The sequence below is a fragment of the Falco rusticolus genome, chromosome 6, assembly GCF_015220075.1.
Source record: "Falco rusticolus isolate bFalRus1 chromosome 6, bFalRus1.pri, whole genome shotgun sequence".
Taxonomy (NCBI): domain Eukaryota; kingdom Metazoa; phylum Chordata; class Aves; order Falconiformes; family Falconidae; genus Falco; species Falco rusticolus.
The window spans coordinates 15,407,946-15,434,718 of record NC_051192.1 but is presented as its reverse complement, the minus strand read 5'-3'; the positions used below and the strand labels follow the sequence as shown (position 1 = coordinate 15,434,718).

At 44.0% G+C, this 26,773-nt stretch overlaps 1 protein-coding gene across 5 annotated transcripts in view; it reads right to left on the bottom strand.

The window, feature by feature from the left end:
* Positions 1-681: 681 nt before the first annotated feature.
* The window catches only part of TFAP2B (transcription factor AP-2 beta), a 32,326-nt gene continuing 6,234 nt past the window's right edge, over positions 682-26,773 (bottom strand). For 2 of the 5 annotated variants that reach the window (XM_037392917.1, XM_037392919.1), the window contains exons 3-8: positions 22,127-22,187; positions 14,322-14,396; positions 13,838-14,057; positions 11,041-11,159; positions 8,353-8,494; positions 682-6,284 (exon numbers count right to left, since the gene is read on the bottom strand). In XM_037392917.1, the coding sequence (XP_037248814.1) occupies positions 5,984-6,284; positions 8,353-8,494; positions 11,041-11,159; positions 13,838-14,057; positions 14,322-14,396; positions 22,127-22,187 (918 nt within the window). In that variant the 3' untranslated portion in view covers positions 682-5,983. The remainder of the gene's footprint in view (positions 6,285-8,352; positions 8,495-11,040; positions 11,160-13,837; positions 14,058-14,321; positions 14,397-22,126; positions 22,188-26,773) is intronic. The other 3 variants (XM_037392921.1, XM_037392920.1, XM_037392918.1) reach the window with 2 other exon arrangements.

Genomic DNA, 26,773 nt, shown 5'->3' with positions numbered 1-26,773 from the left:
TTCACGAGTGTCGATTACAAACCTAAATAAAGGCGATTTGGGAACGGAGGGGAGGGGAGGTGGAGGGGAAAAAAAAGTTGTTTTGGTTTGAATATTTCCTTTTGCTAATTAGCGGTGCTGCAACTGTAGACCTAAAGGTAGAAAATAATCCCGCGTTGTGAATACGAGCATCACTCCCCATCTGTATAGAAGAGCACACACACACTCACATCCATGAATACATAAGGGAAACATATAGTAACAGTAACACAGCGGGGGGCGGGAGGGGGAATGTTTCCTGATACTGAAGGCTTACATAACATTAATGGCTAATACTTTGAAAAGAAAAAAGGATTTGCTGCTAATTCAGCTGGTAAAAGCAAAATGAAACAAAAGCTCACGTTCACATGACATGAGGTTTATTATAGGTCTGCTTAGAATGAAGAGGTAAGAGTGGTAAAAATATGGACACTTTTGAGTCAGACAGAAATAAAATACCAACATTTCTGAGAAGCAATATTTATTGTCTTCTTTTTTTTTTTTTTTTTTTTTTACTGTAGAGACATGTCCTGAATTTCCCCAAAGCCTAGACTGGGAAAATAAAGACTTCTTGGTGTTATAAGTAAATCCGTCTGCAGAATCGAAGCAGCACCAACATTCAAAAAAACTGAAGAGGAAAATACAACAAAACACAACAATCTCTTTTTTTTTATTCTTATTCTTATTATTTATGTAAATCAGGTCATCACTGGACAAGAAACCAATTTCTACCCATTACCATAACAGCTTGTCTATAAAGAACAGAAAAGATTCAGATAGGATACTATCTAGTCAAGCGGGATTTTTTTTTGTTGGTTTTGTTTTTTTCTTTTTTATTTGTTTTTTTTTTTTTTACTTTTTCTTTTTAAATTCCCCCACCCATTCACAGAGGTATAGATTCACAGATAAATAACCCAAAAACTACTTGCTCGCCATATTTACACATTCCCGTTAAATTAAGCATAAATAAATATATACAAACTCAATACTGAATGCCTCTCCACATTTCTTCTCAGGAAGAGTCGATAAACTGATATTTCTCACTGCATGGTCAGATTTTTCAAGAAGAGGGGGTTAAAGGGATAGTTTGGGGTATAAAAGGAGAATTATTTTTTTTCTACCATCTTTCCAGTTTCTCATTCGCTTTTTCAGAGCTTTGCATTTGTTTGGGTTTCATTTGGTTGTTTTGTTGGGGTTTTTTTTTCCTTTATTTCTCGCTGACACACAATGTTTTGTCTCTCTCGAAATGTTCAGGCGTTTGCCAGTGTGTTTGGGGATATTTTCTTTTACTTCTTCCCTTTGTATAAGAAAATATACTATTTGTAAAAAGCCTACGGTCTCTCACACAGGGAAGCCGGAGGGGGCAAGGGGGTTAGCCGGATCGATCTGGCAATGCTTACGGCAGCTGAAACGAGCACCAAATTCTCCGAGAAACGTATTAAAACAGAGCTGAACAGGTCTGCGTGATAAACTGGTCAGAAAGAGATGAGCAAGGGAAGGGAATAAGCCCTTTGGGCACAGCTAAAGGTCTTAAAACCATCCTCCCCCCTCCCCCCCAGCCCCAAATGCAAATTTGGGGGTTTTGGGGGAGGTTGGTCTGGGATGCAAAGGGACTTGAAACAGCTTCTCACAGAGAATTTCTATTAGGTGGGACAAAACACAACCCAATTTTAAAGAAATCATCGGGTTGTAAAAGGATTCCCATCAAACTGGCTTCTTGTTTCCTTCACACCTTGTGTGAATAACAACCAGGGAGAAAAACAAAACAAACAAAAAAGTCAGGGAACATACAAAACCAAAGATCTTTCCAACGGAAAATAGAGAATTGTTATTAAAAAAAAAAAAAAAAAAGTGAGACTAAAAATTAAATAAAATTTACAGCAACCCACCTGTTTGGTTTGAAAACAAACTTTTCATGGTCTCTCCTCAAACTTTTCCCTTGAGTTAAAAAGCAAAGCTGCCGTGTTAATCCTCCTGTTTATTGATTTATGATCCCGAGGAAACCAAATCTTTTAATAACTCGATTATCAGATAAACGTCTGAGGTGCCCCGCCGACACAAGTAATCGGGTTGGGAAAGTTCAGGGGAGCAGGAAAACACCTTCCAGTGGGAGGCTGGGCTTAGTTTTGGGGGGACCTCAGTCCTTCGCACTGCTAGGAGCCACCCAGGAACGGATATTTCCCTCTGGGACCAGCACTAGACTAGGGGGAAGAACAGAGATGGATACACTCCTGTGCCGTGTTTTCTCCCTGTTTGCATTTAAATCAGAAACCTCATGGAATTTTGTCTCCATACATTGGGGAGCAAATGTGGGGCATCCCACTGAAATCAATGGGAATCTTAATTGGCTTTATTTTGCCTGAGCGAAGCCCAGTCTGGCATTTGCAGTCTGTCTCTTCCAGGTAGAAGGCACGAGGGGCAGATCCAAAGTTGCCAGGAGTAAGCTGAAACTCTTCCCTCAACTTTCTCAAGGTTTAGGTCCTGGTCCAGGTGACCAAACCTGTGCCTAAGGGAGATTTTCAGCAACAGCAGAAGCAGGATTGGGCCCTCACACATGCATGAACATGTGCGTGTGTGTACAGGTCTTTCCCCAAGAAGTTGCAAGTGGTTCCCTCTCCTCATTCACACACAACGGTGGTGGGATACTGTCTTCTGCAGTTAAAAGGAGCATCCCCAGCATTCCCCCACAGACAAGGAAGGAGCATCCCCAACACCCCCACCCCCGCCAAGCCTTCAGCTGGAAGCTCTTGGGGTGGCAGGGAGCAGGACCCCATGTCCCTGCATGTGCAGCTTGGGAGGTGGAAGACAGAGCTAACTTGGGGTCTCCCCATCCGCAGCAGCCCCCACTGGGCTGGGTGATGTGGGGAGGCTGGACCCATGGGCTCCTCACCAAGGCAAAAGCAGAGGCCAGACAAAGCAACTGTCAACGCTTTGTGCTCTGCTTCAATAAAGAGAAGGTTCTCATCAGGCAGAGAAGGGAGATGTGCTTGCAGGTGGTACCAGTCATTCCTCCCCAGATACACACACACACACACATGTACTCCTTCCCTTTCCCACACATCACTGCTGGGGTATGCCCTGTGCTGGAGCTTGGGTGGTCCTTGCCCAGGGGCCTGCTGAAATTGGAAATGATTGGCAAAGGGTAGACTTTGGAGGTCCAGGGCCTGCCTGGGGGCTGCTTTTCAATCTGGGGGTCCCCTGCATACTGGTGAGGGATCCATGAGATCTACATTACCCAGGGATCCACACCTTCTCTGGTGACATCTGCAGGGGCATGCCAGTTACCAAACCCACTGCCAGGGTAGAAGAATGCCTCCAGCTCATCCCAGCAGCCCATGGAGAAGGCTGCCTGCCTCAGTTTCCCCCTTTTTTCATGTGACACTCTGCCCCACAGCACTCTGCCCCAGAAGCACCAAAGGTATGTGAATGAGGAGCAGTTCCAGAGGGGTCAGTGCTCCTTGGGTCTGGGTGATTCCTGGATTTCTATTGCCACATGCGTGTCCAGCACACATGTAGGGAACAAAAGCCAACCTTTGCTTGCTGCACAAAGATTTGAAAAGCAGAGCAGGCCAGTTCTCAGATAGCTAAGGACACTAAGGTGACAGTCAAGAGGCTCATTTACTTTTTTTCTTTCCCAAAAAAATTGTTGGGGGATGTTGAAAGTATTACTGAGTTATTACTCCCCACCATCCACTTTGCAAAGTATCTAGGAATTAAAACAAGGCTAAAGCTTCTCTTTTATTTCTCTCTGTCTCCCTTGCTTTGAGTTCAGGTGTGCCTGCTTGGGTTGGTGGGATTGAGTCCTGCAGCTTTAACAGGCATCCCGGGGGGAGGCCTGACCCCACTGGAGTTTTGCCAGCCACTCCAGGAGAGATTTACCCACACCCAGTAACTGTTCTGACATAAGCAAAAAGATGTGTTAGTGCACGAACCTTACCCCACTGAGAAACACATGCAATTACCCAATATGGCAGAATCCAAACAGAAATTCATATCCTTACACTTCAGCATTGTTTTTACCATAGAAGACAAAGAAATATATGTTAAAAAAAAAAAAAAGGAAAGACATCAGACTTCCCCTCCACCCCCTGCTGAATCATATGCATAAGACATCCTGTCAGACACCAAACCACTGAGAAAAACATTGGAGTTCAGAAGTTTTTTCCCCCTACCACACTGACTTGTTCTAAAGCAAGAGTCACAAGACATTTTTTTAAAAAAGCTTTCTAAGAGAAACAGATTTCCTCTGACTGAGCTCAGAAATCAGGATATTCCCTGGCAAGCCCTCCCCACTCCCATCACGAGGAGCCAGCTCACATGGCAGCCCTTTCCTCCCTGGGTACAAAACCCTAGTGCCAAGCAAGTGCGATAACATTCAACACAGCTCTTATTTTCTTTGCAGTTTTACACCTGGATTTCAACTTATATTTTTATCTCATTCAAATTATTCCCTTTGAGCTTCTTTAAAGAAGTGCACCTACAGAATTCGGAAACAACTGGCTTTGATTTGAAAAAGCAAAAAAAAAAAGAAAAGTATCAGAATATCAGAATTGTGGATTTTTTTTCTCTGTACCTGATATATTGTGTAGGGATCTCTAGTCCTCTTTGAAGAAGCTCATAAGCCAAGCGGGCAAAGCTTTAGGAAACAGAAGAAAATAAAATAGTGCATACTCCTGAGAAAGAATTACATACTCATATCACTCATTTTTTGTCGTTGTTAACAGTTCTTTAAAAATGGGGGAAGATATCTCTCACACACACATTACTCAAAGAAATTAAGGACTGAAACATTGGCATAGTTAGGAATATAAAACTCCCTAGAGAAAAAGAGGAGACCTCAGAAAATTAAGAACTCAGATAGTGTTGACATTTTACCAGACCTTACTTTCAAATTTTGCAACCCATTATAAACAAGGCATTTTACTGTCAAAGTACTAATTTACAAAGGTATGTTTGCATGCATGAATATGTGTGACTGCGCACACATATTTTATATATATATGTATATATCCATATATATTCATATATATATACAAACATACATAGGATACACACGCACCCCTATCAAGTTATGTATGTGCATACACATATGCACACACATAGGCACACACACGCCCATACACACCTGTAAACGCTGGTAATCTAAACAGAGTCTGTCTAGACCAGGAAAAATAAAAAAAATCTTAAAAAATAGAGTTAGCTAATTCAACCGAGCTATGACGACTTGAAACTTCCTATCTAATGGCATCTAACGTTAAGATGCTGCCACAAACGCAGCTTGAACTGGCTGGTGTTGATGACTTTGTGAGAGGTCTGGGTGCTCGCCTCCCCTCCTTTCCTAGTCTAGACAGAACCAGGGTGGTGAGATGAGATGGGAAGAGCTGAGGTGAATGAGGCAATGGGGTTGCTCAGAAAGGAACGCTCTGGAAGATCATTTTAGCTAGGGTGGAGACAGGACATCATTCAATTGAAAAAAATAAAAGAGAACAAAATAAAAATAATAGCAAGACAGACTGTGCAGCTCAAGAAATCAAAGCACTGACACCAAAAATGTTTCTCCGATTTCTTCCAATAAGTTATTCATGTCTTTTTTTATTATTATTATTAATAATTATTATTATATTTCCCTCCCCCCCAAATCATTATTTAAAAAATGTGAAAGAACAGAAGTGGGAAAAAAATCCTGGTGGTTGTCTTCACATGTTCCTGGCAAGAGACTCTGAACCACTGGTCTTGCGCCATTGTGCTCCTCTGATCTTAAATTATTGTCTTTCTTTTATGATTTTATTATTATTATTATTTTGTCCTACCTAATAGAATTCTTCCAAAGCCCAATCCAGTATTTTTAAAGCTAAAATTAAGACGGTTTTGTTTTAAAAGATTATCTCTCTCTTTTCTCCTTTTATTTACTTAACTTTTTTCTTTTCCTGTCTTTTTTTTTTTCCCCTCTCTCTCTCTCTCTCTCTCATTTTCTGTGTTTCTCTTCCTTGTCTCCAGTTTTACTACCTGGTCCTTCGCCAGATGTGTGCCTGTTAGCAGTGTTGTTGTTCAAGAACATCTTGTCCATGCCTTTGAGAGCTTCAGTCAGGTAGTTCTGAAGGGCCGTGAGGGCAGCGCAGATAGCGGGGGCCCCAAAGCCGTGAGTGATGAGGCTGAAGTGAGTCAAGCAGCTCTGAATGCCCGGTTCCAAAATAGGGGTGGGCCGGCTGTTTCCAATGGGCGTCCTGTCCTGGGCCAAGAGATCTGTAAATTCTTTACAAAGTTGCCTGCACGGAAGAGAGAAAAGCAAAGAGAGGAAGAGAGAGAGGAAAAAAAAGCAATGGTTAGGCTCATCCCACACTTCTCCTAGACAACCAAGGTTGAAGGGGCAGATTCAGGCCAGAGCTGATCCAAATAGCCAGGATAGGACCTTTTTGCCACCTTCTTTTCCCCCCCAACAGTGCTCGGGGACCGGTCACGGTGAGCCAACAGCTCCCCGCTCCAAATGATGCTCTTCAGGAGAAAGATTTCCACAACTGCAGGTTAACACCAGGTCTGGAGACAGAAATCTCTCCGACAGCTGCAAGCACTGTGAAAACCCCGTCCTGCTTGGCAGCTCTCAAAATAACCAGGCTGAAAGGGAGAGGTGCCATGGGTTTGCCAACCACCCACATTCCTGGAGGCCTGACCCTGGCTCTAAACAGCTCCCATCAGTGCTGTTCCTGGAGGAAAGCACAAGCACACAACAAGAGCTACTGGGTGGCACGGGAACATGGTGCAGGGAAGGGCCAAAACGGAGCCTCCTCTGAGGCTGCTCAGGCTGGGCCACCTTGTCAAGAAAGGTCAGGACTCTGGGACTCCATGCTGGCTTATTCATTGTATGAGCAGCAAAGCAAGCACTTCCTACTTCATTTTTGGGTGGTAGCACCCCAGTTAACACATCAGGGGTGACACCTGGCTTTTGTTTGCTTGCTCACACCTTTGAAAAATTAGATTTGATTTTTCTAATGAATTCACACGAACACACACACTTCCTTTTGCATTGCTCTGGTCCAAAAGGCCTTCAAAGTCAACAGGTACCCAGGCAACATAGAAACCCTGGGGGCTGGTGGGGTTCCCAAAGGAACAGTATCTTTGAGACAGATGTCTACCCAGAGACTGGAGAAAAAAGGGTTGGAATTAAAAAAAAAGATAAGAAAAAGAAAAAAATTTAAAAAGAAACCCTTAAAAAAGACATTCAGTGCTCATCCTCTGAAATTATCTGAAATTCCCAGTGGGTTAAAGGTTTCAGAGGGTGGGGAAAGATAAAGGTCTACTTCTATGTGCATTATCCATTAAGAAAGTGCAAGAGAGGAAACTTTGAATTTGGAGAACAAACAGTAATGAGTCCAACATTTTACATCTTCAAAGAGCAAAGCAGGGTCTGCGAGCAATTAAAGTTCTGGGACATTAATATCTTCTGACCCTGCGGAAAAGGGCAATCAAATTCCAATCACGTCTAAAAAACATCTGGACAAATTTGAGCAAATGATTTTTCAACCCTCCATATATTTCTTTAAATTACACTGTCATCAGAGACAAGCCACATCCCAGAGCATGAAATGAATGAGAGCTGTTTGGGCTGGGTGCTTTTTTTTTTTTTCCTTTCTTTCTCTTTTTTATTTCCCCCCCTTTTTTGGCCAGATAGATGAAGATGTGTGGAGACAGCACCCACTGCTGAGGCCCTGAGCAAACTATGAAGCACCCGGTTAGCAGCCTGGGAGGCACAGTCAAGTATAAATCACCACATACAGCACATCCACCGAGATAATCCCAAGGGAGATAGATGGGTGGGGAGGACCAAACTGAGGATCATTAGCAATATATGGTAGTGTCTTGGGGGGGGTGGGGTAGTGGGTGTGTCTTTTTTTTTTTTCCTTTTTTCAGATTTATTACATTGTATGGAAAAGATGTAATTTGGTAGCAGACAAACAGGTGTGTGTGAGCAGCTAAAGGGACAGACAGACATACATGCTGTGGAAGCAAAGCATAGATTTTTGGTCCCTTTTCCATAGAGATTTTTTAACTGGGGGTGGCCTGGAAACGCTGTACAGTAGCTAGGGAACAGTCACTTACACGCTCTATAGGGACAGCCTGTCCCACGCTGCAGAGGGACGCAGAGGCTATAGGGTCTAACCTGCCCATAGGGCGATACAAGCACCCTCTCCCCACCCCACCACCCCCCGCGGGGCCGTTGTAACTTAGGGACTGGAAATTCCGTCTGCTTTCCAAACAAGCTCCGAGGAAGGGTTTAAGGACAGGGAGGATTCTCTCGGGGGAAGGCAGAAAGAGGGGGGTAGTTAATTCGGCACTCACTTTGTAGCAAGCAGCATGTTTTTCCTGGAGTGGAGGTCGCTGGGGTCCGTGTGCTGTCTGTTCAGGTACTCCGAAACAGCTTTGGCTGGGAACTCCGTTTCGCAGATGTACCCAAAATCCCGAGCTAAATGAACGGCCTCACCTGAAGGGGACGAGAGGGGCATTAACACCTCCGGGCCGGCTCCGAGCCGCCCACCCCACTCCCCCCGGGCCCCCTTTGGAGCCCCCTTTGGAGCTAGGGCCGGGCTCCACGTACAGGTTTTTCCTCCATAAGCCCCGTTTTGGTGGCAGAAGTAAGTTGCTGGGACAAATTTTCAGTAGGTTTGTCTCTTATGATGCGCTTGTGGTGGTGTGTACCCATGACTGTGGGAAAAGGGGGGACACACATACACATACACACACACACACACACTCACTTTCACACTAACTGGGCCAAAAACCCCAACCAGGGGAAACTAGTTAAATTCCGAAAGACAGAAAGACCCAAACTTTTCTCAAGAGCAGAGAAACCATTCCTGTTGCAATACACCAGATCGTTGTCCAAAATTTTACAGATGTGGACATAGCGTTTAATACTAATGTAAATTCCTTGTGGGGCATTATATACACACTTATTTATACATGCACACGGAGTTACTCGTATCGTTATCACAATTATCGTCACATCTGTCAAATGATGGAGATAACCGCGTTTCGTCCGATGGAAATTATTAATCTGATTTTTTTAACCGACCATCATGCAACAGGAACTCTTCTCAGTGGAAAGACAGCAAGGAATGGCAACCTGTTCTGTGAAAAATAGTAATTATTCTAACTCTAATTCTAATTGTCACTTTTCCTGCCTGCCTGGTTTCAGGTTTCTTGCCTCCAGAGGTTCGTGTCATCCAACTCCTACTGATGTACTTCATGCCACAAGAAGAAGACAGTAGCTGCAGAAAGGAGGAAAAGGGGGGGGGGGGGGGAAGGGGGGGAAGCCTCAGACTCTAGGGGGATTCCACCAGATTATAGCTCAGACCCTCTAGAATAAAGCATTAAAACCTTTAAAGCACCGCCTGAGGGACCAGGGGGGAAGATTTCCAATACGCAAAACGGGTATGTCTAATAACTCCAGGACCACATTATTTTTAACGATCAGGAGTTGCTTTTCCAACGTCATCTTCTTCTTTCCAAGGCTTCTCGCTAATCACCAAAGCGTTAATGAAAGCGGGGATGGGGTGGTGTCCCCGCCGGACGGGCTCCGGGCGGGCAGCGCCCGGGGGTGGCGGCCGGGGGTGGCCGCAGCGCTGCGCTCCGGGCGATGCCACAGCTGAAGCCTGGCTGATAGCAGGGGGGAGGGAAAAAGAAAATAAATTCAGCGGGTGCAGCTTCTTCCGAAAGGAGGGAGCTCTCTCAAGGTAAACTGTTGACTTGTAAGGAAATCAGGGGAGAGGAGGATAATGTACACCTTACTACACGCTTGACGCAAACCTCAGCATCGCTACACAGCCACGCAGCCTTTCGAACCCCAGACCAGCTTCGGGGAGGGGCTGATCCTCCTGGGAGTAGGATGCGCAGGTCTTCACACAGGCAACAGGGATGAAGCTGCACTAACCCCGGTGTTAAAGGGCAGTTGTCACACCCGAAATGCTTCGCGTCGCCTATTAGCGCGACCCTATATCCCGTAACCTACACCGTGCTTCGCACACCCGGTATAACCCCTATGCAGGTACCAGGAGAAGCTCCTTCCTATCAGCCCCCGTCTCTTCGCGCTCCTGCCTTCAGCCCTGCATGCGGTAAGGGCTTATCGCTCGCACAACTCAATCAAAGGAGTGGAAAAGTTAATATCTAGCACAAATGTTTATGCATGGTTATATGCAGAAGAGATAAGTGGATTATTTATACGCCTCTCGGTGTGCATGTGTAATGCAGATACACATAACTCATAATTGCATCCATACTATTCCCGTTATGTTTTTTGGAGAAGGTCCAACTTCTCTTAGCATAAACACGCACATATCCTAAACATATTAGTGGCTCTAAATTTTACTTTTCGATACAGTAACAATAAATCAAAGAAGCACGCCGACCACCGAAATTATGTTAGCTGACTTGAAATGAGGGGAAACTTCATCGTCCCCTCCCTCCTTTCTCGGGAACAACCTGCCTTTGCGCAGTCCCAGCCACCTCCAGGTACACCGCCCTCTGCGACTCTGGAATTGTTCTGATTTCTTTAAGAAAAGATCGGTTCTGTATTATTTGTCCTCACTTGAGCGTCCTGTAGTGGCCGTAAAGAAGCTCGGGAGGAGCGAATTAACGGGAGGATGGAGCAGACGTGGAGTCGGAGAGCACAGGCTGGAAATCCATAGCAAGGAGGGACAGCCCTGCAGGGTCACACACTCACATCCACCCACGTGTAGGCACACACCCAACCTCATTCTTGCCACCAAGGGGGATCAACGACCCTCCAGCCAGTGAGTTCATTTTGGGGAGTGGGATCCTTAACCGTGGCAGTGTCCATCCTCACCCGCCCTGAATGTCACATCTGCAAGGGTTTTCCTACCTGATCCCCAAAGCTAATTTTTATGGGTGGGGGGTTTTAGGGATTTTTTTTTCGGGGGGGGGGGGGTGATGGTGGTGGTGGTTCTTGGAATGTTAGGCAGGAGTCGGGAGCAGGCAGGGATGTGAAGAGAGCTGCGACCCTCGGCTTACCTTCCACCAGGGAGGTGAGTAAAGTGACATTTGCGGCCTTACGCCTGCCGGCTGGTAAATTCAAACCGATTTTTTCTAGCCTTTCTCGCAAAGATCTGCCCCCGTTTTTCGATTTGGCTCTAGAATTGCAAAGAAATTAACATCGTGATTAACCCCGCAGTGTTCCTGGAAGAAACGTTTAGTCTGTGCAGTCAGTAGAGCCTGGGAGGGTTTTCGCTCGACATTAAGGACTTGGGGGGGGTGTTGATTTCTGCTTGGGTTTGCTGAGATTTGCTTCATTTCTCCCCAGGGGTGGGAGTGGGGATGAACCCACTTTTCTCCCTGTTTTATCCAGGGAAATCAAATAATGCCAGATAGCAATAATTAATGTACAGGGTTCTGATCTAAAGAGCAAACGGGTTCCTATAGTGCGAGGGGAACTGTATTAAGATGAAGAGATCGGTACAAAGGTAGAGGAGGAGAATTAAATCCTCATTTATACCAAGAAAGAGCCTGAATGGGAAGGGGGGGGGGGGGGGGGGGAAGGAACAACAACAACCTGGGAGGTTCGAAGGGGAGAATGCGCGTGCCTGTGGATAAATAGAAAAGAAAGAAAAATATTTATTAAACCACTTGGTGCGTGTGTGTGAGCGTGTCCTTGCGCGGAAAGGCGATGCTGAGAGGGAGAGCTCACCTGAAGGCAGGGTGCGTTATAGAGAGGGAATTGGTTGCCTGGAGGAAGATTTGAATGTCTGTCGGAGGTTACTGATAAGGACAATAAAAGGATGAGTGAGCTATAGGCGGGAAAGACAGAGCTATTGTTCGGACGCCTATACATATGTAAATCCCCAGGGATAAAATCTTGCCACCTGCGAAATCAGGGAGAGTTTTGGCACCTGAGATCAAAGTCTATCCCAATTATCTCTTAGTTCTTACTTAAAAATTGTTTAAGAATTAGCAGTCACGCTTAACGAAAGGAAACCAGAAATGACAGAGAAGCCAGACTGGCTTCCCACGATCTTATATCAAAGTAAATAGGGCTAGATAGCAGAATTGCAACAGCTTTATATATTTCACCTGCTCTGAACCAAAAGCTTGTCTAAAATTTAGATTCGAGATAGGAATTGAAGTCAGCAGCAGCCAATGATTACGGCTTGGGCCATCTCCAGAAATCCACTGAAGTTCAATAATGATGTTTCTTTACCTTGATAATTGTATTTTCTACAATGTCTCTCTCAGATGTTCTCCCTGTTCCATTTGTAGTTGTACAGAATGAGCAGGCAGGTTAGCATCTGTAAGTAAAAATCTCTGCTGCTCTCACTGGCAAGGATCACAGCTGAGCAATGATTACAGACATTCACGTGGAACAGCATCTATTTTAGGAGACTCTGATTCTCACGTGTATTTTTGGGTGATTGACTGCATGTAGCAGGAATTTCCCCCTCCTCTGCAGACACGGAGCTGAAGCCCCTGAAATTCATCACAGAAATTTTCGCATGGAGGGGAAAAACAAAAAAAGGGGCAAAAAACCCCAAACAAAACACACATACACACACACACACACAAAAAAAAAAAAACCACCAAAAACACCAAAATCAAACAACTTCATTTTAAAACACCTTACAGTCAACATTGCCCAATTGCTGCTACAGGGCTTGGCAAGTTATTTCCTCCTCTAAGACAAGCACCAACTTTTAAACATGAGCCGATATTTATTCAGGGTTAAATTAATTGAATTTTTTTCTGTCTCGAAGTTAAGCTTTGTTTTCCAGTCTGGCTTGTACCTCACATGTAGAAAATGAAGTCTTATCCCCTCTCAGCCTTCCACTGGCTAGAGTGAACTGGTATCTCATACCACATCGTGACTTCTTCCCTGCTCTGACCGGAGACGGAGCCTTAGCTCACCTTTCCTACAGACAAGTCGTACTGACTATTCACAGTCCTTCAGTCACTGCCAAGAAAAACAAAAGCCTTTCTCCTGTTAGTCTTTCCAGTTAGTGACCTCGGAGCTTAAATCCCTGTTGCTGGTACCTAAATGCACAACCTCGCACTTGATATGATGCGGTGGCAACCAGACCTCCAGGCTATCCCTTGCTCCTCGTTTTCCTCAGTACCACAATGTTAACTGTTTTGAGATCTTCAAGAAAATCCACAAGGACCTAAGTGGGTGATCTGCACAAATGTTAAATGTTAAAAAGCAAAGATCTGAAGACCAACTGTGAGTAATTCTTCTTGCAACCTTCTCTAGATGAAACACTAGGCCTCTGACATTCAAACTATCTGTTGATGGCTTTTCTTTAGTCAGGTACTTACCTACCTTACTGATTGCCTATTAATCCCCTTCCAATTTCAATGTCTTATATGACACCATACTAATCGCCTTATAGAGGAAGCCTCATGGATTTATCTAGGAAATCCCTAGGAATACATCAGGTCCTGAAATACACCCAATTCATAATTGCAACACGTCCATCGGGGCATTTTGTTTTGTCCATTTTCTAAGTGAGAAGTGTGGGGAGAAAGAGGAAAAATAGAAGCTGCCTGCATGTACAAGAGTGAAAATACTCTTGTTTCAGTTCCTTCATTTTGGGATTCTTTGATAGGAACTGTACAAGGCCAAATCTTCTCTAGCCTCCATATGTTCGCTTTCACTTCTGAATACAGCATGGTTTTGACCTTACCCTGAAAATTAACTCACATGCTATGGCGAGAAGATCAATGCGGATTTGCAATCACCTTTACCGTTGCCCAAATATTTCTGGTGCATGCATGGATGCCCAGACATGGGCATGGTCATGCACTCAGCCCAGCCTCTTACCTTCTAAGTACTCCTCCTAGGAGGGATGCATTCAGACACTCAGGAGGAGAAAGGCGTCTTTGAACTTCTCCCACAGTTACTTTGTACTTTGAAGTTGAACTAAGCAAAGACAAGCGGCCAGGTACCGAGCAAAACACCTCTCCGGTATTGACTGATATTCCACCCAGGAAGCCATCTTTATTCATCATCAAAGAAGTAACAGATTTTGGAGGAACTGGAACTGAGGAAAGAAGAGGGGAAGAGAGGGGAGAGAAACCATCATGCCATGAAGGAGCACAGGATAACCACAGTCTCTCTGACATGCACAGAACAGCAAAATGAAAGGGAATTTTGAACCTCCGGCTACCTCCAGCAACCTAAAGGGTGCTGCTCCCCCAACCTCTAGAAAACTGCTCCACGAATGATGGATGGAGAGAAGGGTGGTGCAGTACAGCCTCTATGCAGGGTTTGATCATTGGGAAATAAAATACATATTGGCAAGCACCTGGCAACTTTCGGGTTTGAGCCTGTGTCTCACCCAGAGCCCCCCGATGCCTTTTGTACAACGGACAGCGCCTTTCTGGAGGGGAAAAAAAAAAGGAAATTTTACTTTTTTTTGCTAATGTTTCCATTACTGCCAAGCTGAGCCAGGAATAAATTCACTACACGAAGGGAGTCGCTGTCTTAAATAAGTATCAAGGCTGGAGGATACAGCAACCAGAAGACAGCTCTGTTATTGCTTTGTGTTTTTATTAAGTCTGGTTTATGAAATAAAATGAGTCTTTTCCTGCAGAAAAATGAACACCAGGAAAAAAAAATAATAATCTGGTCTAGCCATGGCATTCGCCACCTTGGCCATATTGTGCTGTCCGTGAAGTAGTAGGAACTCTCCCAACCCTAAATAAAGCTGATCTAGTTACTGTAACACAAATTTAAAGGTAGTTGGGGGGGGTGTGGGGGTGTCAAAACAAAGCAATAAAGTGAAACTAACCAAAATAAACCCGCGTTATTCTGTCCACGATAAACCAAAACATTTCTTTTCTCTGAGAAACTAGTGAGGTTATTTTAAGAGTAACCAAGGGGATTATAACCAACAGATTCCTGTAATAGCAACCAGACACACTGAGAAATAAACAAAACAAAACAAAACAAAATTGGCTAAAGTAAAAATGAGCGCAATTCCCCCGTGACATGAATTTTGTTTACAAATGAACTTAAATAGCTGCCTCATAATTGTGTGTAACTGTTATGATTTACAGCAGGTGCTCTAATCAATCAATCAATCACTTTAATTTATAGGGAGCCTCGCTGCATTTTCCCAGTTGTTTCATTTCTGCAAGTAATTGATAACAAACCGTACTTAAGGTATGTTTTATGCAGGAGTTAATAAGAGCTGACAGCTGCTACTGCTGCTTCCTCTCGGAATCGCGGCAACACGCGTTTCCTTATAGAAAATATACTCCGAAACTGGGGGGTTTGCTGGTGGTAGAGTCCTGGCAGTCCAGCGGGCATGTTTCAGAGGAGAAGACTAATTGATTACACACCCTCGCCGAGCAGATCCTACTTCACAGTCTCCCATTTCCACTCAATCAATTGCAAAACCAATTCGGCAAATAATAGGGTTCTATTATGCACATATGCCAGCTATTTAGGTAGTTATAATACATGTCAGTTAAGTCATAAAACCCCTGTTTATTTGCAACGTATCTGGAGAATCAAACCATTAGGGTTGAGGGGATATTTAAGTCGTCTGGAGCTGCTAAACAATAAGATCGGGTATCCTAATATATTACCAAGTGCTAACTACTGGGCAATTGCCAATTTTATAACCTCAGTGTATGGAATAGACACAACCGTGTTTCACTGTTTTTATTACAGATCATTTCCTACTGCCAGACCAGACCCCCACAATAAAAGCTCTATAACAGCTAAAAACCAAAAGGCATGTCGATTTTAGATATACATATTGCTTCGTATGCCTTGTATATAGTCTCCAGTATAAACAAATTATTTTGAGTAGCTTTACTTCAGGGAATCGGGAAGTGGAATGGATTCCTATTTCTCTATTATTTTAGTTAGGCACTTTATGCAGCTCATAAAGGTGGTTTCAAATAGTTTGAGAACGGCACAGAAACAGTTATAAAAGAGTTAGAGGCCCGCTTCTGCTTTAGTTGCTATTAATAGGATTTTTTTTTCCATTGATTCTATAGGAAAAGACTCGTTTTGAGTATCAGAGGTAATGCTGGCAGAAAAAGAACAAATCTCTCCCCACCACGATACATACATATATCTCTTATTTCATGCACGATGTTCTGCAACATTATTCAAGTAAGGCATCAAGAAAAAGTTTGTTTGTTTTAAAAAGGGTTAGATTAAAGCAGTACCACCAGACAGATTTTCATTACTGACATTTTTTTCCTCGGACAAACACATGGGCTCCGTGGTTCGAGTACACCTTTGCAGTGGCTATTTTTAGTGACCAGTTTATCAGGTCACTGGCCAGTGAACTGAGAAATTAAACAAGAGGCAGCAATTCCACGAACATCTGATCTTAGTCCAAACTCACTAAAGAGAAAGAGACCCGTGCAACGCTTAAATGCTCCTCACCCCACTCGCTTTGGCCTTTTGGAGCACTCATTACATTAGTTAGCCTTTGAAATATGGATTTCCACGTGCTTAGTATTCCCCCCCACCCCACCCCCTTGCAAATTGCTTTTGGGAAGCAGGCTGGCTCCCTTCCCTGCTATCCTGGGAGCTCCACAGCTTTTCCTCCTACCACTGCCTCCCCGACAAGGACCATATGAACATACCCATCGGTTGGAGTCTAATAACTCTAAACCCATTTTAGAAGCTTACCAGGCGGTGTAAGCATATCTATTGCAATTTCATAGCTTCAGAGAGATGTATTCTATCTAGACTCTATATCTTCTGTAAATTACCTAATGCTGCCTCAAAAAAAGTGTTTGCCATGGAATGAATTATCTCTATCTATATCATATCTATATGTTTATCATGGCTATAGCTTTTCGGATACAGCCGACATTACCAGAGATAATATAACGTGGCAGCTTTAGCGGGTGAAGAGAGATGCACGTCCGCGTGTGCAGCTGCATCTGGCAAATCCCTGCGTGTATGTAAATAAACTATAACGCAGGGTGTATTTTTAGTCGATGTCAACTTTCCCAGTTGGTTTGGGATTGCCATAACTGCTGAAATGATACAGAGTAACACACACGTACATCTCGCAGCGTCCCCACCAGTTCTGCTTCAACTTTTTCCCATTTAGGCCTTGTTATCCCCAGAAGAAACCGTTCCATTTTCTTTCACTCCCGAACTCTATTTGCTGTGTGCATGTGAGCACCCACAAACACGAGTCCCCCTTCCAACATCTCTGCCACTCTTTCTTTTCTTTTTCTTTTCTTTCTTTCTCTCTTTCTTTCTTTCTCTCTTTCTCTCTTTCTCTCTTTCTCTCTCTCTTTCTCTCCTTTCTTTCTTTCTTTCTTTCTCTTTTTCCTCCCCGTTCTCCTTTTCTAGCCCTTTTTTCCTCTCCCTCTCTTCTCCTGTGGTTACTTCCAGCCTCTTTGTCATTCCTCCCCCTTCCATTTCTCTTCAGCTTATCAATAAACCGGGAGAGCAACAGTAGCCGCTTGATTTGTTAGTAATTATAAGCCTACTGTTCCTGCAACGGGATCTCTAGATGAGTGAGATCGCTTTAAAACGACAGCAGGAAATGGTGGGGAAATGGAGCATGGCGAAACTCAGTGTGAAGCTTTCAGTTCTTTACATGTTTACAATTTTCTGTGCATACATTAAGTCTTAGGAGTTGGGTGGTTGTGTTTGGTGGTTGGGTTGTTTTTTGGTTTTGGGTTTTTTTTTTTCTTGGTGGTGGCTCTCTGTTGGGTTGCTCTCCACAAACGCGTGGAAATGTGCACAAATACAGGCGCACAAGAGGAAATTGAAAGAAACGGGCATTTCAGCAATGCTAAATATCAACAAATAAATAGAATTATGTCCTGAAAATAGCTGAATAATAAGGCTGTAAGCGATGGATATGGTTGCAATAAACCTGGTGGATAATATGATAGTCGTTCAGTCAATCAATCAATTAGAAGAAATTTTTCTTACTACCAAATGTCATGGGCAAACTTATTACTAATCAGCTACCAAACTGCCTTCAAATCTCTTTATTTTCTTTTAAATCTACCTAGCGGGCCTGAAATGAGTTAAAAGTTCTTTGTCCCTTATAACAACAGGACTTTATTGTAAGTAGTGATTTCGTCTGACTTGGTAGCCAAACCTAGAAAGTCCGGGGACAGTGTCTCACCCATTGTCCACCCACCCGCCCCCGCCCCAACCCGCTTCTTATTTCAATTTTAACGAACAAAGGCAACAAATGTGTGTTCGTGTCCCCTTCCCTCCTGTCCCCCCCCATCTCCTCCTCTTCCCCCCCGCCCCCCTTCCCCACTGCAGTCCCTTTCCCCTGAAAGCCGGGGCTAAATTTCAAAGTGAAATGTATTCCCTCGAAATTGTTTTGCATTCAATTAAAGGGGATCATAAGGTTCAACGTGTAAACCAGGAACAGGCACGAAGCAGAGTGGCAGCGAAGCAACATCACCGATTCCCAGCTCCATCACCTGGAAAGCTGAGGCCAGGGTGGTTTTCAGTTAATCATTTATCCGTATACTTCAAGAAGAGGTGGGAAGGAATCTTATGCTGTATTAGTTAAGAGTTAAAAAAAAAAAAAAAAAAAACAAAACAAAAAACCAGAAAACAAAAAAACCCACAAAAACAAGACACCTCCTTTCATATGTTTCTTTAAAACAGTGTGAACAATACAGCGTGTTTGCAAGGAGACAATGAACGAAGGTGTCGGGGTTAAGATGGCCTTTCGTGCTCCATCAGACGTGAGCGTGCAGGCGATCGTCAGAAACAGCTGAAAGTAAATAAGTACATCAGAATAATTTTAAGGTCACTGACTGTGCCCCAGAGTCACAAAAAATTAACTTGGGACTCGGGCCACGCAGGATTTTGCAAGAGGACAACTTCTTTCGCCATAGACGATGCCAAGAAAATTTCAGATGAGCAGTTGACATAGGGACCCGATCTTTTTATTCCTGACACAAGGAAAAACTTCCCTGCGTTTCGGCAGAAATTGGGGGAAAGGCCTCCAAACGTGCAGCCGGTAAGCTCTTAAAGCCGAGTTAAATCTGATATTAATGCTCTTGGTGATTATTATCATCTTGATGATTTATCTGGCTCCCTCCCTCCCACTTCCACCGCCCAAATCTTAATGGAACTAGGAGTTAACGATGATTTTTTAATGTCTCGTTGCATTTTTAGACTGTTAATGTACCGCATCCTTCTCATTATTAGTTTATTGATTGTTCATTGACCAGCCCCCTTCAAATCGTATTAACCACCCTCTGCCAGTTTAGATTAGGAGAGTTTAAAAAGCACCTTTCATTATTTCACCGCCACCACCACCCACCACAGTAGAGTTCAGGCTTGGTAGCTTAATGCTCGCTCTAATGGGGCAGCTAAGAGACGAGGGGCCACGGTCCCTGCCTATTGCATTAATAGCTCAAAGGGGGCTAATACAGAAAATTAGCCTTAAACGAGCTCTGGAGATCTCCAAATGAAAGAGCCATTTATCACGCTGGCTACCTTCACTCCACTCGTTTGCTCTCTCTACTGGGAACAACTCATTTCCTCTTAACTAAATTACTTCAGAAATGTCAAGTAAGCTCAGATAGCAAACATAACAAGAGACTGGGTATATGTAATCTATCGTGCGGGATCGATACGTGAGATAAATCGATAGCAGCCTATGAATCCCTGTATAATTTCCTTAATATTTTGGCAACCCTTTTGCATAGACAATTCCCTCTGCAGGCCTCCAAGACTATAAAGAAATAGACACTTGCAGTCTGAATGATATAATTAAGTTTAGACTACACACACACACACACACCCCCATGCTTTTTTCTATGACGTTGTAATTAAAGCATTTTAGGCACCAAGCTAGGTTTGGATGAAATCGACCCCCTTCAACATTCGTGTAGCAAATATGCATCGCAGGGAGTGCTCCTCTGCACAAAAATCAGCCAGTAGTGTCCTGTCTATCTATCTATGCCATCCGCCTGCAATAACGACTTACAGAGCTGAAATAACTTATTCTTACTTCAAAGTACATCCTCACAGCTACAAACTGCAGGGAACAAAGCGAAATTGATCCTGAACCCTCTCTGTGTTGCTCCTTCTCTCGTCCTGATTAAATATTGTCGGCCACAAATGTGACCCACTATTTATTACCCATTTCTCGTCCTCCGCACCCAGGAAAGTCGCTGTGCAAAAAGAACCAGAGCTCACGATATTCCTTTATGCTGCAAAGTTTCTTGGAGCTCAGCATCACTTCTTAGAAAGCAAATGCCGCTACAGTGACTTTAAAACAGTTGCAGAGGGATCTCAGGATCTTTTTCAGTAACCTAATTTCCAAAGTGCATATATATCTGTTCATCACGGATAAAATCAGAGCATCTCTTCTTATGGCTGCAAACTGGCACATGTATTCCCACCTATATGGGATTCTTTATGTGGCAGCTGCTCGACGTGGGGCCGTTGCAATGCCCATACGCAATAAACACACCTAAATCTATACCTAATACACATAATTATTATCATTCCCATTGTAGTGCTACGCGCGGTCGTAACTGTGCCACCCAGCCCGCCCGTTAAACGTCTCTGCTGTCCTCGTCATCTGAAGGAGGGAGAGACACCGGGGGGAGGGGGCTTAAAAAAAGAGCATTTTGGGCCGGGTGATAAACAGAAGAGTGTTCTGCGAAAAAAATCCAGGTTGGGAAAGGAAAATGCGAGCACGGAGCAACGTTAGAAAGGAGTCTCTCGCCCACAAATCAAGCACCAATTAATCAAATACACCCAAGAGGAAACATCGTGTATGAGGTGTCAAGAGGGGATGGGGAGGGGAGGAGCGGGGAGGAGGGGGGGGGAAGAGAAAAATACAACCAGAAACCATCAGGTTACAGACCCTGAGCACAAAACCTACCGCACGTTCAACCTGAACTAAAACTGGAGAAACAACTCTTTCTTTTTTTTTTTTTTTTTTTTTTTTTTTTTAAGTAATTTTCTGCTTCTCAAAACCACCTTCGGCTTTTCAACCGGTGGTCATAAATGATGCTGCTAAACGGTCTTCAAGTTTTCATCTGTCCTCCCTCAAATAACTAGACCTTGATCGTGTGTGTGAGAGACTGTACACGAGGCTTTAAATTAAAAAACAATAAATACACGGAAGGACCTCATGCTGCCTTGAACACATTTTAAATAAACACCCTCCCTGTTATTTTGCTTTATGTTCTAGAAGATCATCTCTATTAAAGTATTTGTGCGCATTTGACAAATAATAAGGTCCTGGAGATAAGTGCTGTTGATAGCAAGCATAAGGGACAGCATTTCTAAGCCTCATCTCTGGTACTTAAAATTGAATCTAGAAATAGAAACTCCTTAGATAATTAAAGATAGCTCTCCCTACATTTGCAGTGTGTGATCTGTTTAATGTCTATCAGCATAACACAACACTAATCGCCAAGCATCTTCGAGTGACTGTCAGAGAAATGTAAAAAAATTAAGCAGCTGCAATACGCCCAAAATGAGTTATTGTAATTACATTTAATTAGTTTAATTAGTTAATTATTTTGCTTACAGCTGTACAAGAGACTGCAAACATTTGTTAATATCACATTCCCTTTAACAGTATGGGGTGATTCTGCAGTTACACTAAATCATGTGCGCATATGTAGAAAGATTTAAAAAATGGGCATGGGGAAGGGGGGATTCTTGGAGGAAGGGGGGAAGGAGGTCGGGGCTGCCTTTCCACAGGCATTGCTTTCTCTCCCCTTCACGTTTGCATTCGCCTGGGAAATGCCTTTAAGCCCCAAAGGGAATCAACCCTCTTCCCCCATTACAAGCCAAGGGGTCCCCATCGAGGACTATGGGGGAGCGGGCGGGGGGAGGAGAGGAGGGGACCCGTGGAAACTGCTTTTGAGCACGGGGTGCTCCATTAGAGAGCATTTGTGTAATTAAACCCTTCGAAGGCCGGGGGAGGAGGGGGTAGAAACTTTTCCTTTCGCGTATCTTCCCTTTTCCCTTCCATCTAGCTGTCCCTCCGATCAACTATCCATCTTGCTGCCATGTATGCCTGCTTCCCGGGTAAATTAATTGCCCCAAAGTAAAAATATATCATGAAGATATTGCTACACAGTAAAAGTTTGTCTAGCTTGTTGGAATAATGCATACCTTTTTTAATGACAGACTGGTCCAATAAGTTCATACCGCTGTTATTGGCATCTTCAACTGACTGTGGATATAAAAACATCACTATTCAAATTGACTGGATATTAAAGAATCGCGTACATAAATCATGTCATTCCAAACTGGAGTTTCTGTTATTTCCATTTATATTAATTCACTAGGGGAGGAGGCGGTTTTGTTGTTGTTGTTATTATTGTTATTATTATTCCCCCAAATCGACAAGGAAATGAAATTCTTACAAATTATATAGTCTTCTAATAAAAAAAGAGGTGTGAAGCATATGGGGTGCAATACTGGTTTTGTTATCTTATAAAACATAGATATCACATAGACTTCTTTGCATTCGATAAAGCTTTATATTTCTTCCTTTGAAAATCTGGCAATTTGGCAACATCTGCAAGATCTATTGCATGACATAAATGAACACGATTAAGACCAACTTAAATTCTCCCTCCCCTTACATTCCCACCCCCTCCCCCTTCCCTTCCACCACCACCACCACCCCCTTTTTTTTTTTTTTTTTTGGTTTGTTTGTTTGTTTAACCCTGCTCCATCTTAATAATTCAAGGGCCATTTACTTTTTATATATAATAGTTTACATTATGTACTTTTAATTAAAGCCTGAGCAATTCGGAGTGCAGCGCAACGCCCACATCGTATAGGGTACAAGGAGAAAGAGATTTACAGCTCCCGAGGTTGCCTACATGTCCTGAGTCAGGGGGAACTGGAATATACATTATCACAAGGATGAACTATTAAACTGATTGCCTAGAAAAAGTCTCCCCATTTCCCTTTCAAAGCCTTCCTTCCCCCCCCCCCCGTTTTCTTGCTTTTCTCGCTTTTTCGGCCGGCTTAGGAGCACACCTGTTATTATGGCATTAACTTCTCCAGCAGGGAAGAGAACAAAGACGGGCACAGAGGACAGAGCAAATGTTGGGTTTCATTTCTCAACACGAAAGTGGACTCTACCAAAACCAACCAACCAACCAAAAATTACCGCTGGATCTGCGGTCGGCACAGCAAAATCATTTCCCAAAGAGAAGAGGTGTCATAAGGGCAATTTATTGCAGAATTAGGACAGCTGCCGGTTTAGGGTAAATTCTGGGTTTCAGAGAAAGGGAGGACCTGTGGGCTTCTTGCTTTTATTATTTTATTTTTCTCATTACTATTTAGGGTTTGGGTTTTTTCGGGTTGTTGCATATTTGGGGAGTTGTCACATTTTTTCCCTGATAAGGAAAATGCCTTTACAGCAAAGCAATGATTTTCTTCGCTATTATTTTAACTTTATCTTTGCTACAGCGAAAGGCTGAGCTTATCCGGATCCAGCCCTTATCTCCGGTTCTCTCTGCTCAGCAGAGACGTTCCAGGCGGAATATGATTTAAGAGAAAATTACATCTCACAAAAATGTGACGGAACAATATTTTCCTTTCATTTTCCTGGAATACACACTCAAACGGGGCGCACAGACACACACACGCAGAGCGGTTCCTTATACTGTGTATTTGTGCATGGCTGTGTCTCTCTCTCTCTCATAATCAATAGGCTACATACCTAAAGGGCACAAAATAAAATTACAAAGTCTTCCCTCCTTTCCCTGAGTAGCTCCCAAAGAGGGATGATGAGCAAATCCCGCAGCCCGCTGGAGTGCATCGTGCTGCACCTCCATGGCACAGAATTGCAGGTAAATATGAAACGCCATCTTTCCTGTTCTCTTTAATTTTTTTTTCCTTTTTTTTTTTTTTTTTTTTCCGCCCTCCTTATCTCACCTTATCTCTGGAGTAGATGGCTGTGCCCACGCTTTATGCGTGTGCGTGCACTCCGCTCGCTCCATCAGCAACGTGGGTTAGTTGTTGTAGTTAATGAGAAGACTCCTGTCTGATTTTCTATCTAATTACGCCCTCCTGCTGGGTTTTTGTACAGGATATTCGCTCAGCATGCTGGCAGTTAATAGTCACAGAGAGGATCGTAAAGATTTAATTAGGACTGCATGCGGAAACGTGGAAAAACAACTCAGACTTTTAATTACTAGACTTCTTTAGTTAAAAGTGATACCAGGGGTTACTTTATAAGAGACTTGAGTGTTTTGGTGCAACTTAACTTTCCGTGTCTCTAGCTAGCACGTAGGAGCGGGGACGGCAGAGTGAGTGAGGAGGAGTAGTAGGAGGAGTGGAGGTGTGTGTGCAGGGAGGGGAAAGGTGATGAGTTTCAAGATATACTTGGAAAATCTAGTGAGGAAGATTCCCGTCCCTCCCCTTCTCCAATAATCTGATAGCATGGAGCTGCCTCTATACCATAGATATCCACCACATTCGACAGCCATGGATCTGTCTGAGAGAAAACCTCAAAAACTGATCAAACTGATCTTTTTGTTTCTCTTTAAAGAGTCTAAAGAACCGGAATTATCCCCTGCATATTTTCTTTATTGTATATTTTACTAGTATAACACTATTTTTCCCTAGCCGGGGTGGGGTGGGGGGAGGGTAATATCTGGGGTTGCAGTGTGGGGTTTTTTTTCTTTTTTTCAGAGTCCCTATTAGATGATGCAAATTTGTTTTCAATAAGTAGGTCTTGGCTTCTCTGTGCCCTGTCTGAGGGCTGTAAATTGCAGATTTAAAATTCCTCTCGAAAGGGGCAGCCATAGCAATACAATACGTCCTGTTTACAATAACAGAGCACTATCGCGTTACAATCACTTAATTCTAGCTCCGGACAATGGCTCACACATGGCCTGGATTTGGTGTTTATAAAATAACCACCGTTTCTTTCCGTCACGCACTCTCTTCCTCTGCCTCATTCTCCCTTGTCAGCCCAACCCATTCTCATGGCACGAATTTGATCAGATATGCATAAGCCAAAGGGACCCATCTTTATACAACTATATACCTAGCTATCGGTTCAACTTTTTGGACTACTGGAAAAACAAAAAAAAAACAAACAAAAAACAAACCCCAAACAAACCCAGACTCTGAAGCTATTTGAGCCCCTTCCTGGAAATTCTCTGTAGTATTCGTGGATAATATGTTTATGTCACCTAAACAGGAATCCCTCTAGCTCCTTGCATCTAGAATAAATCCATATTAAAAATCAAGGCGGGAAACTGCCCAACTTCAGCTGTCACTGGTGTGGGGAAGAACAGAAACCGCTGAACGGTAGGAGCGAGTGCTGGGCTTCTTTCCCTCCAGCCTGTGTTAACTTGCAGTTCTTCCTTCACGTGTTTCTCCTTGGGATACCCTCCTCTCTCTCTCCCCCTCCTCCTCAGCGTGAGCCCAAACTTTCAGAAATAAAAGGCCTGTTCCATTTCCCACGGCCTCAGCACCCTAAAGCAAGAATCCCAGCCCTGCTGGCCCACAGCCTCGTCTGTTCCGACCCATCTCCATCCCATCCCCTCCCATCCCACCCCACCCGACCCCGGCCCGGGCCCGGGCGAGCGGGTGGCGGGGCGGCCGCGGGCGCAGCGCTGCGCTGCGCTCGGAGCCGTCGGGGGGAGGCACTTTCCGTCCGTGCTGTGCCCTGCCCGCAGCAGGGGTGGTTTATTGGAAAAGAGAGGGAGACCTGCTTTATTTGAGCTGAGCAGGACTTTTCCTTCTTTCCTCTTTTCTTCCTTTCTCTCTCACTTTCTCCCTCTCTCCCTTTCCTTCTTTCTTTCTCCTCCTCCTCTCTCTCTTTATCTCTCTCTCCTTTTTCTTTCTCCTTTCACTCTTTCTCCTTTTATCTTTCTCTCTTTTTTTTTAACCTCTTTCCCTTCCCTTCTCTTTCTTTCTTTCTTTCTCACAGGAGCACAACAATTACCAGGTTTTCTTCTGGGAAAGTGTAAATATCAAAGCACAAACAGCACTTAACGCCTATCGGTTGTAGAGAGAAAGGAGAGCGATCCCCTTTCTGCCTTCACAGGGGCAAAACTCGCCTTGACCTGCAAGCCAGTTTCTGTGAGCCAGGAATGCGAGACGAGACCTGCACATCACGCCCGTGGGGGTCAAGGGCTGCCCCCGGGTCTCAAAACCAGCTTGGAAACCCGCAGAAACCAGCCACCCGACGGCCACTGAGCTTGGAGGCAGAGGCAAATCCAAAGAGAAATCCCTTCCTATTTCTAAAGCAACTCACCCCAGCAAAGCTCGGAGATTTTCCCCTGAAGCCCTAAGACAAGCCTCAAGCCAATGCAATACAGCTTCCCACCCCACACCACCCCCCCCCCCCCCCGCCACATCTCTGTCCCTGATTCCTATAATGTTCAGCAGGATCTTTTTTCACGGCTTTTTTTTTTTTTTTTTTTCTCAGCCTCCTCTTTTCTCCTTTCCCTTTCCCCTTTCTTTAACTTTGAAGTCCGTATCTCATCCAGTGGTCCATATCTTTACTTATCCCAAGCCTAAATATGGATGTGTGATACTTAAATTTGGCGGAAAAAAAAGGAACGGGGGAGGGGGGACACCCCCAAATCCTGACTAATAAAGCCTCATGCAGGACCTGGACCCTGGAGGCTCCGGCTCGGGGGTCCCCACCAGCTAGCCATGCCCTGCTCCAGCAAGGTGCAAACCACCCCAGCACAGAAGCTGTTAAAGACCTTTCTGTTTTTAGGAAATAACACGTGATGATGAGTTTCGCGTGGGATAGAAGAGGGCTGGGAAATACTGTCC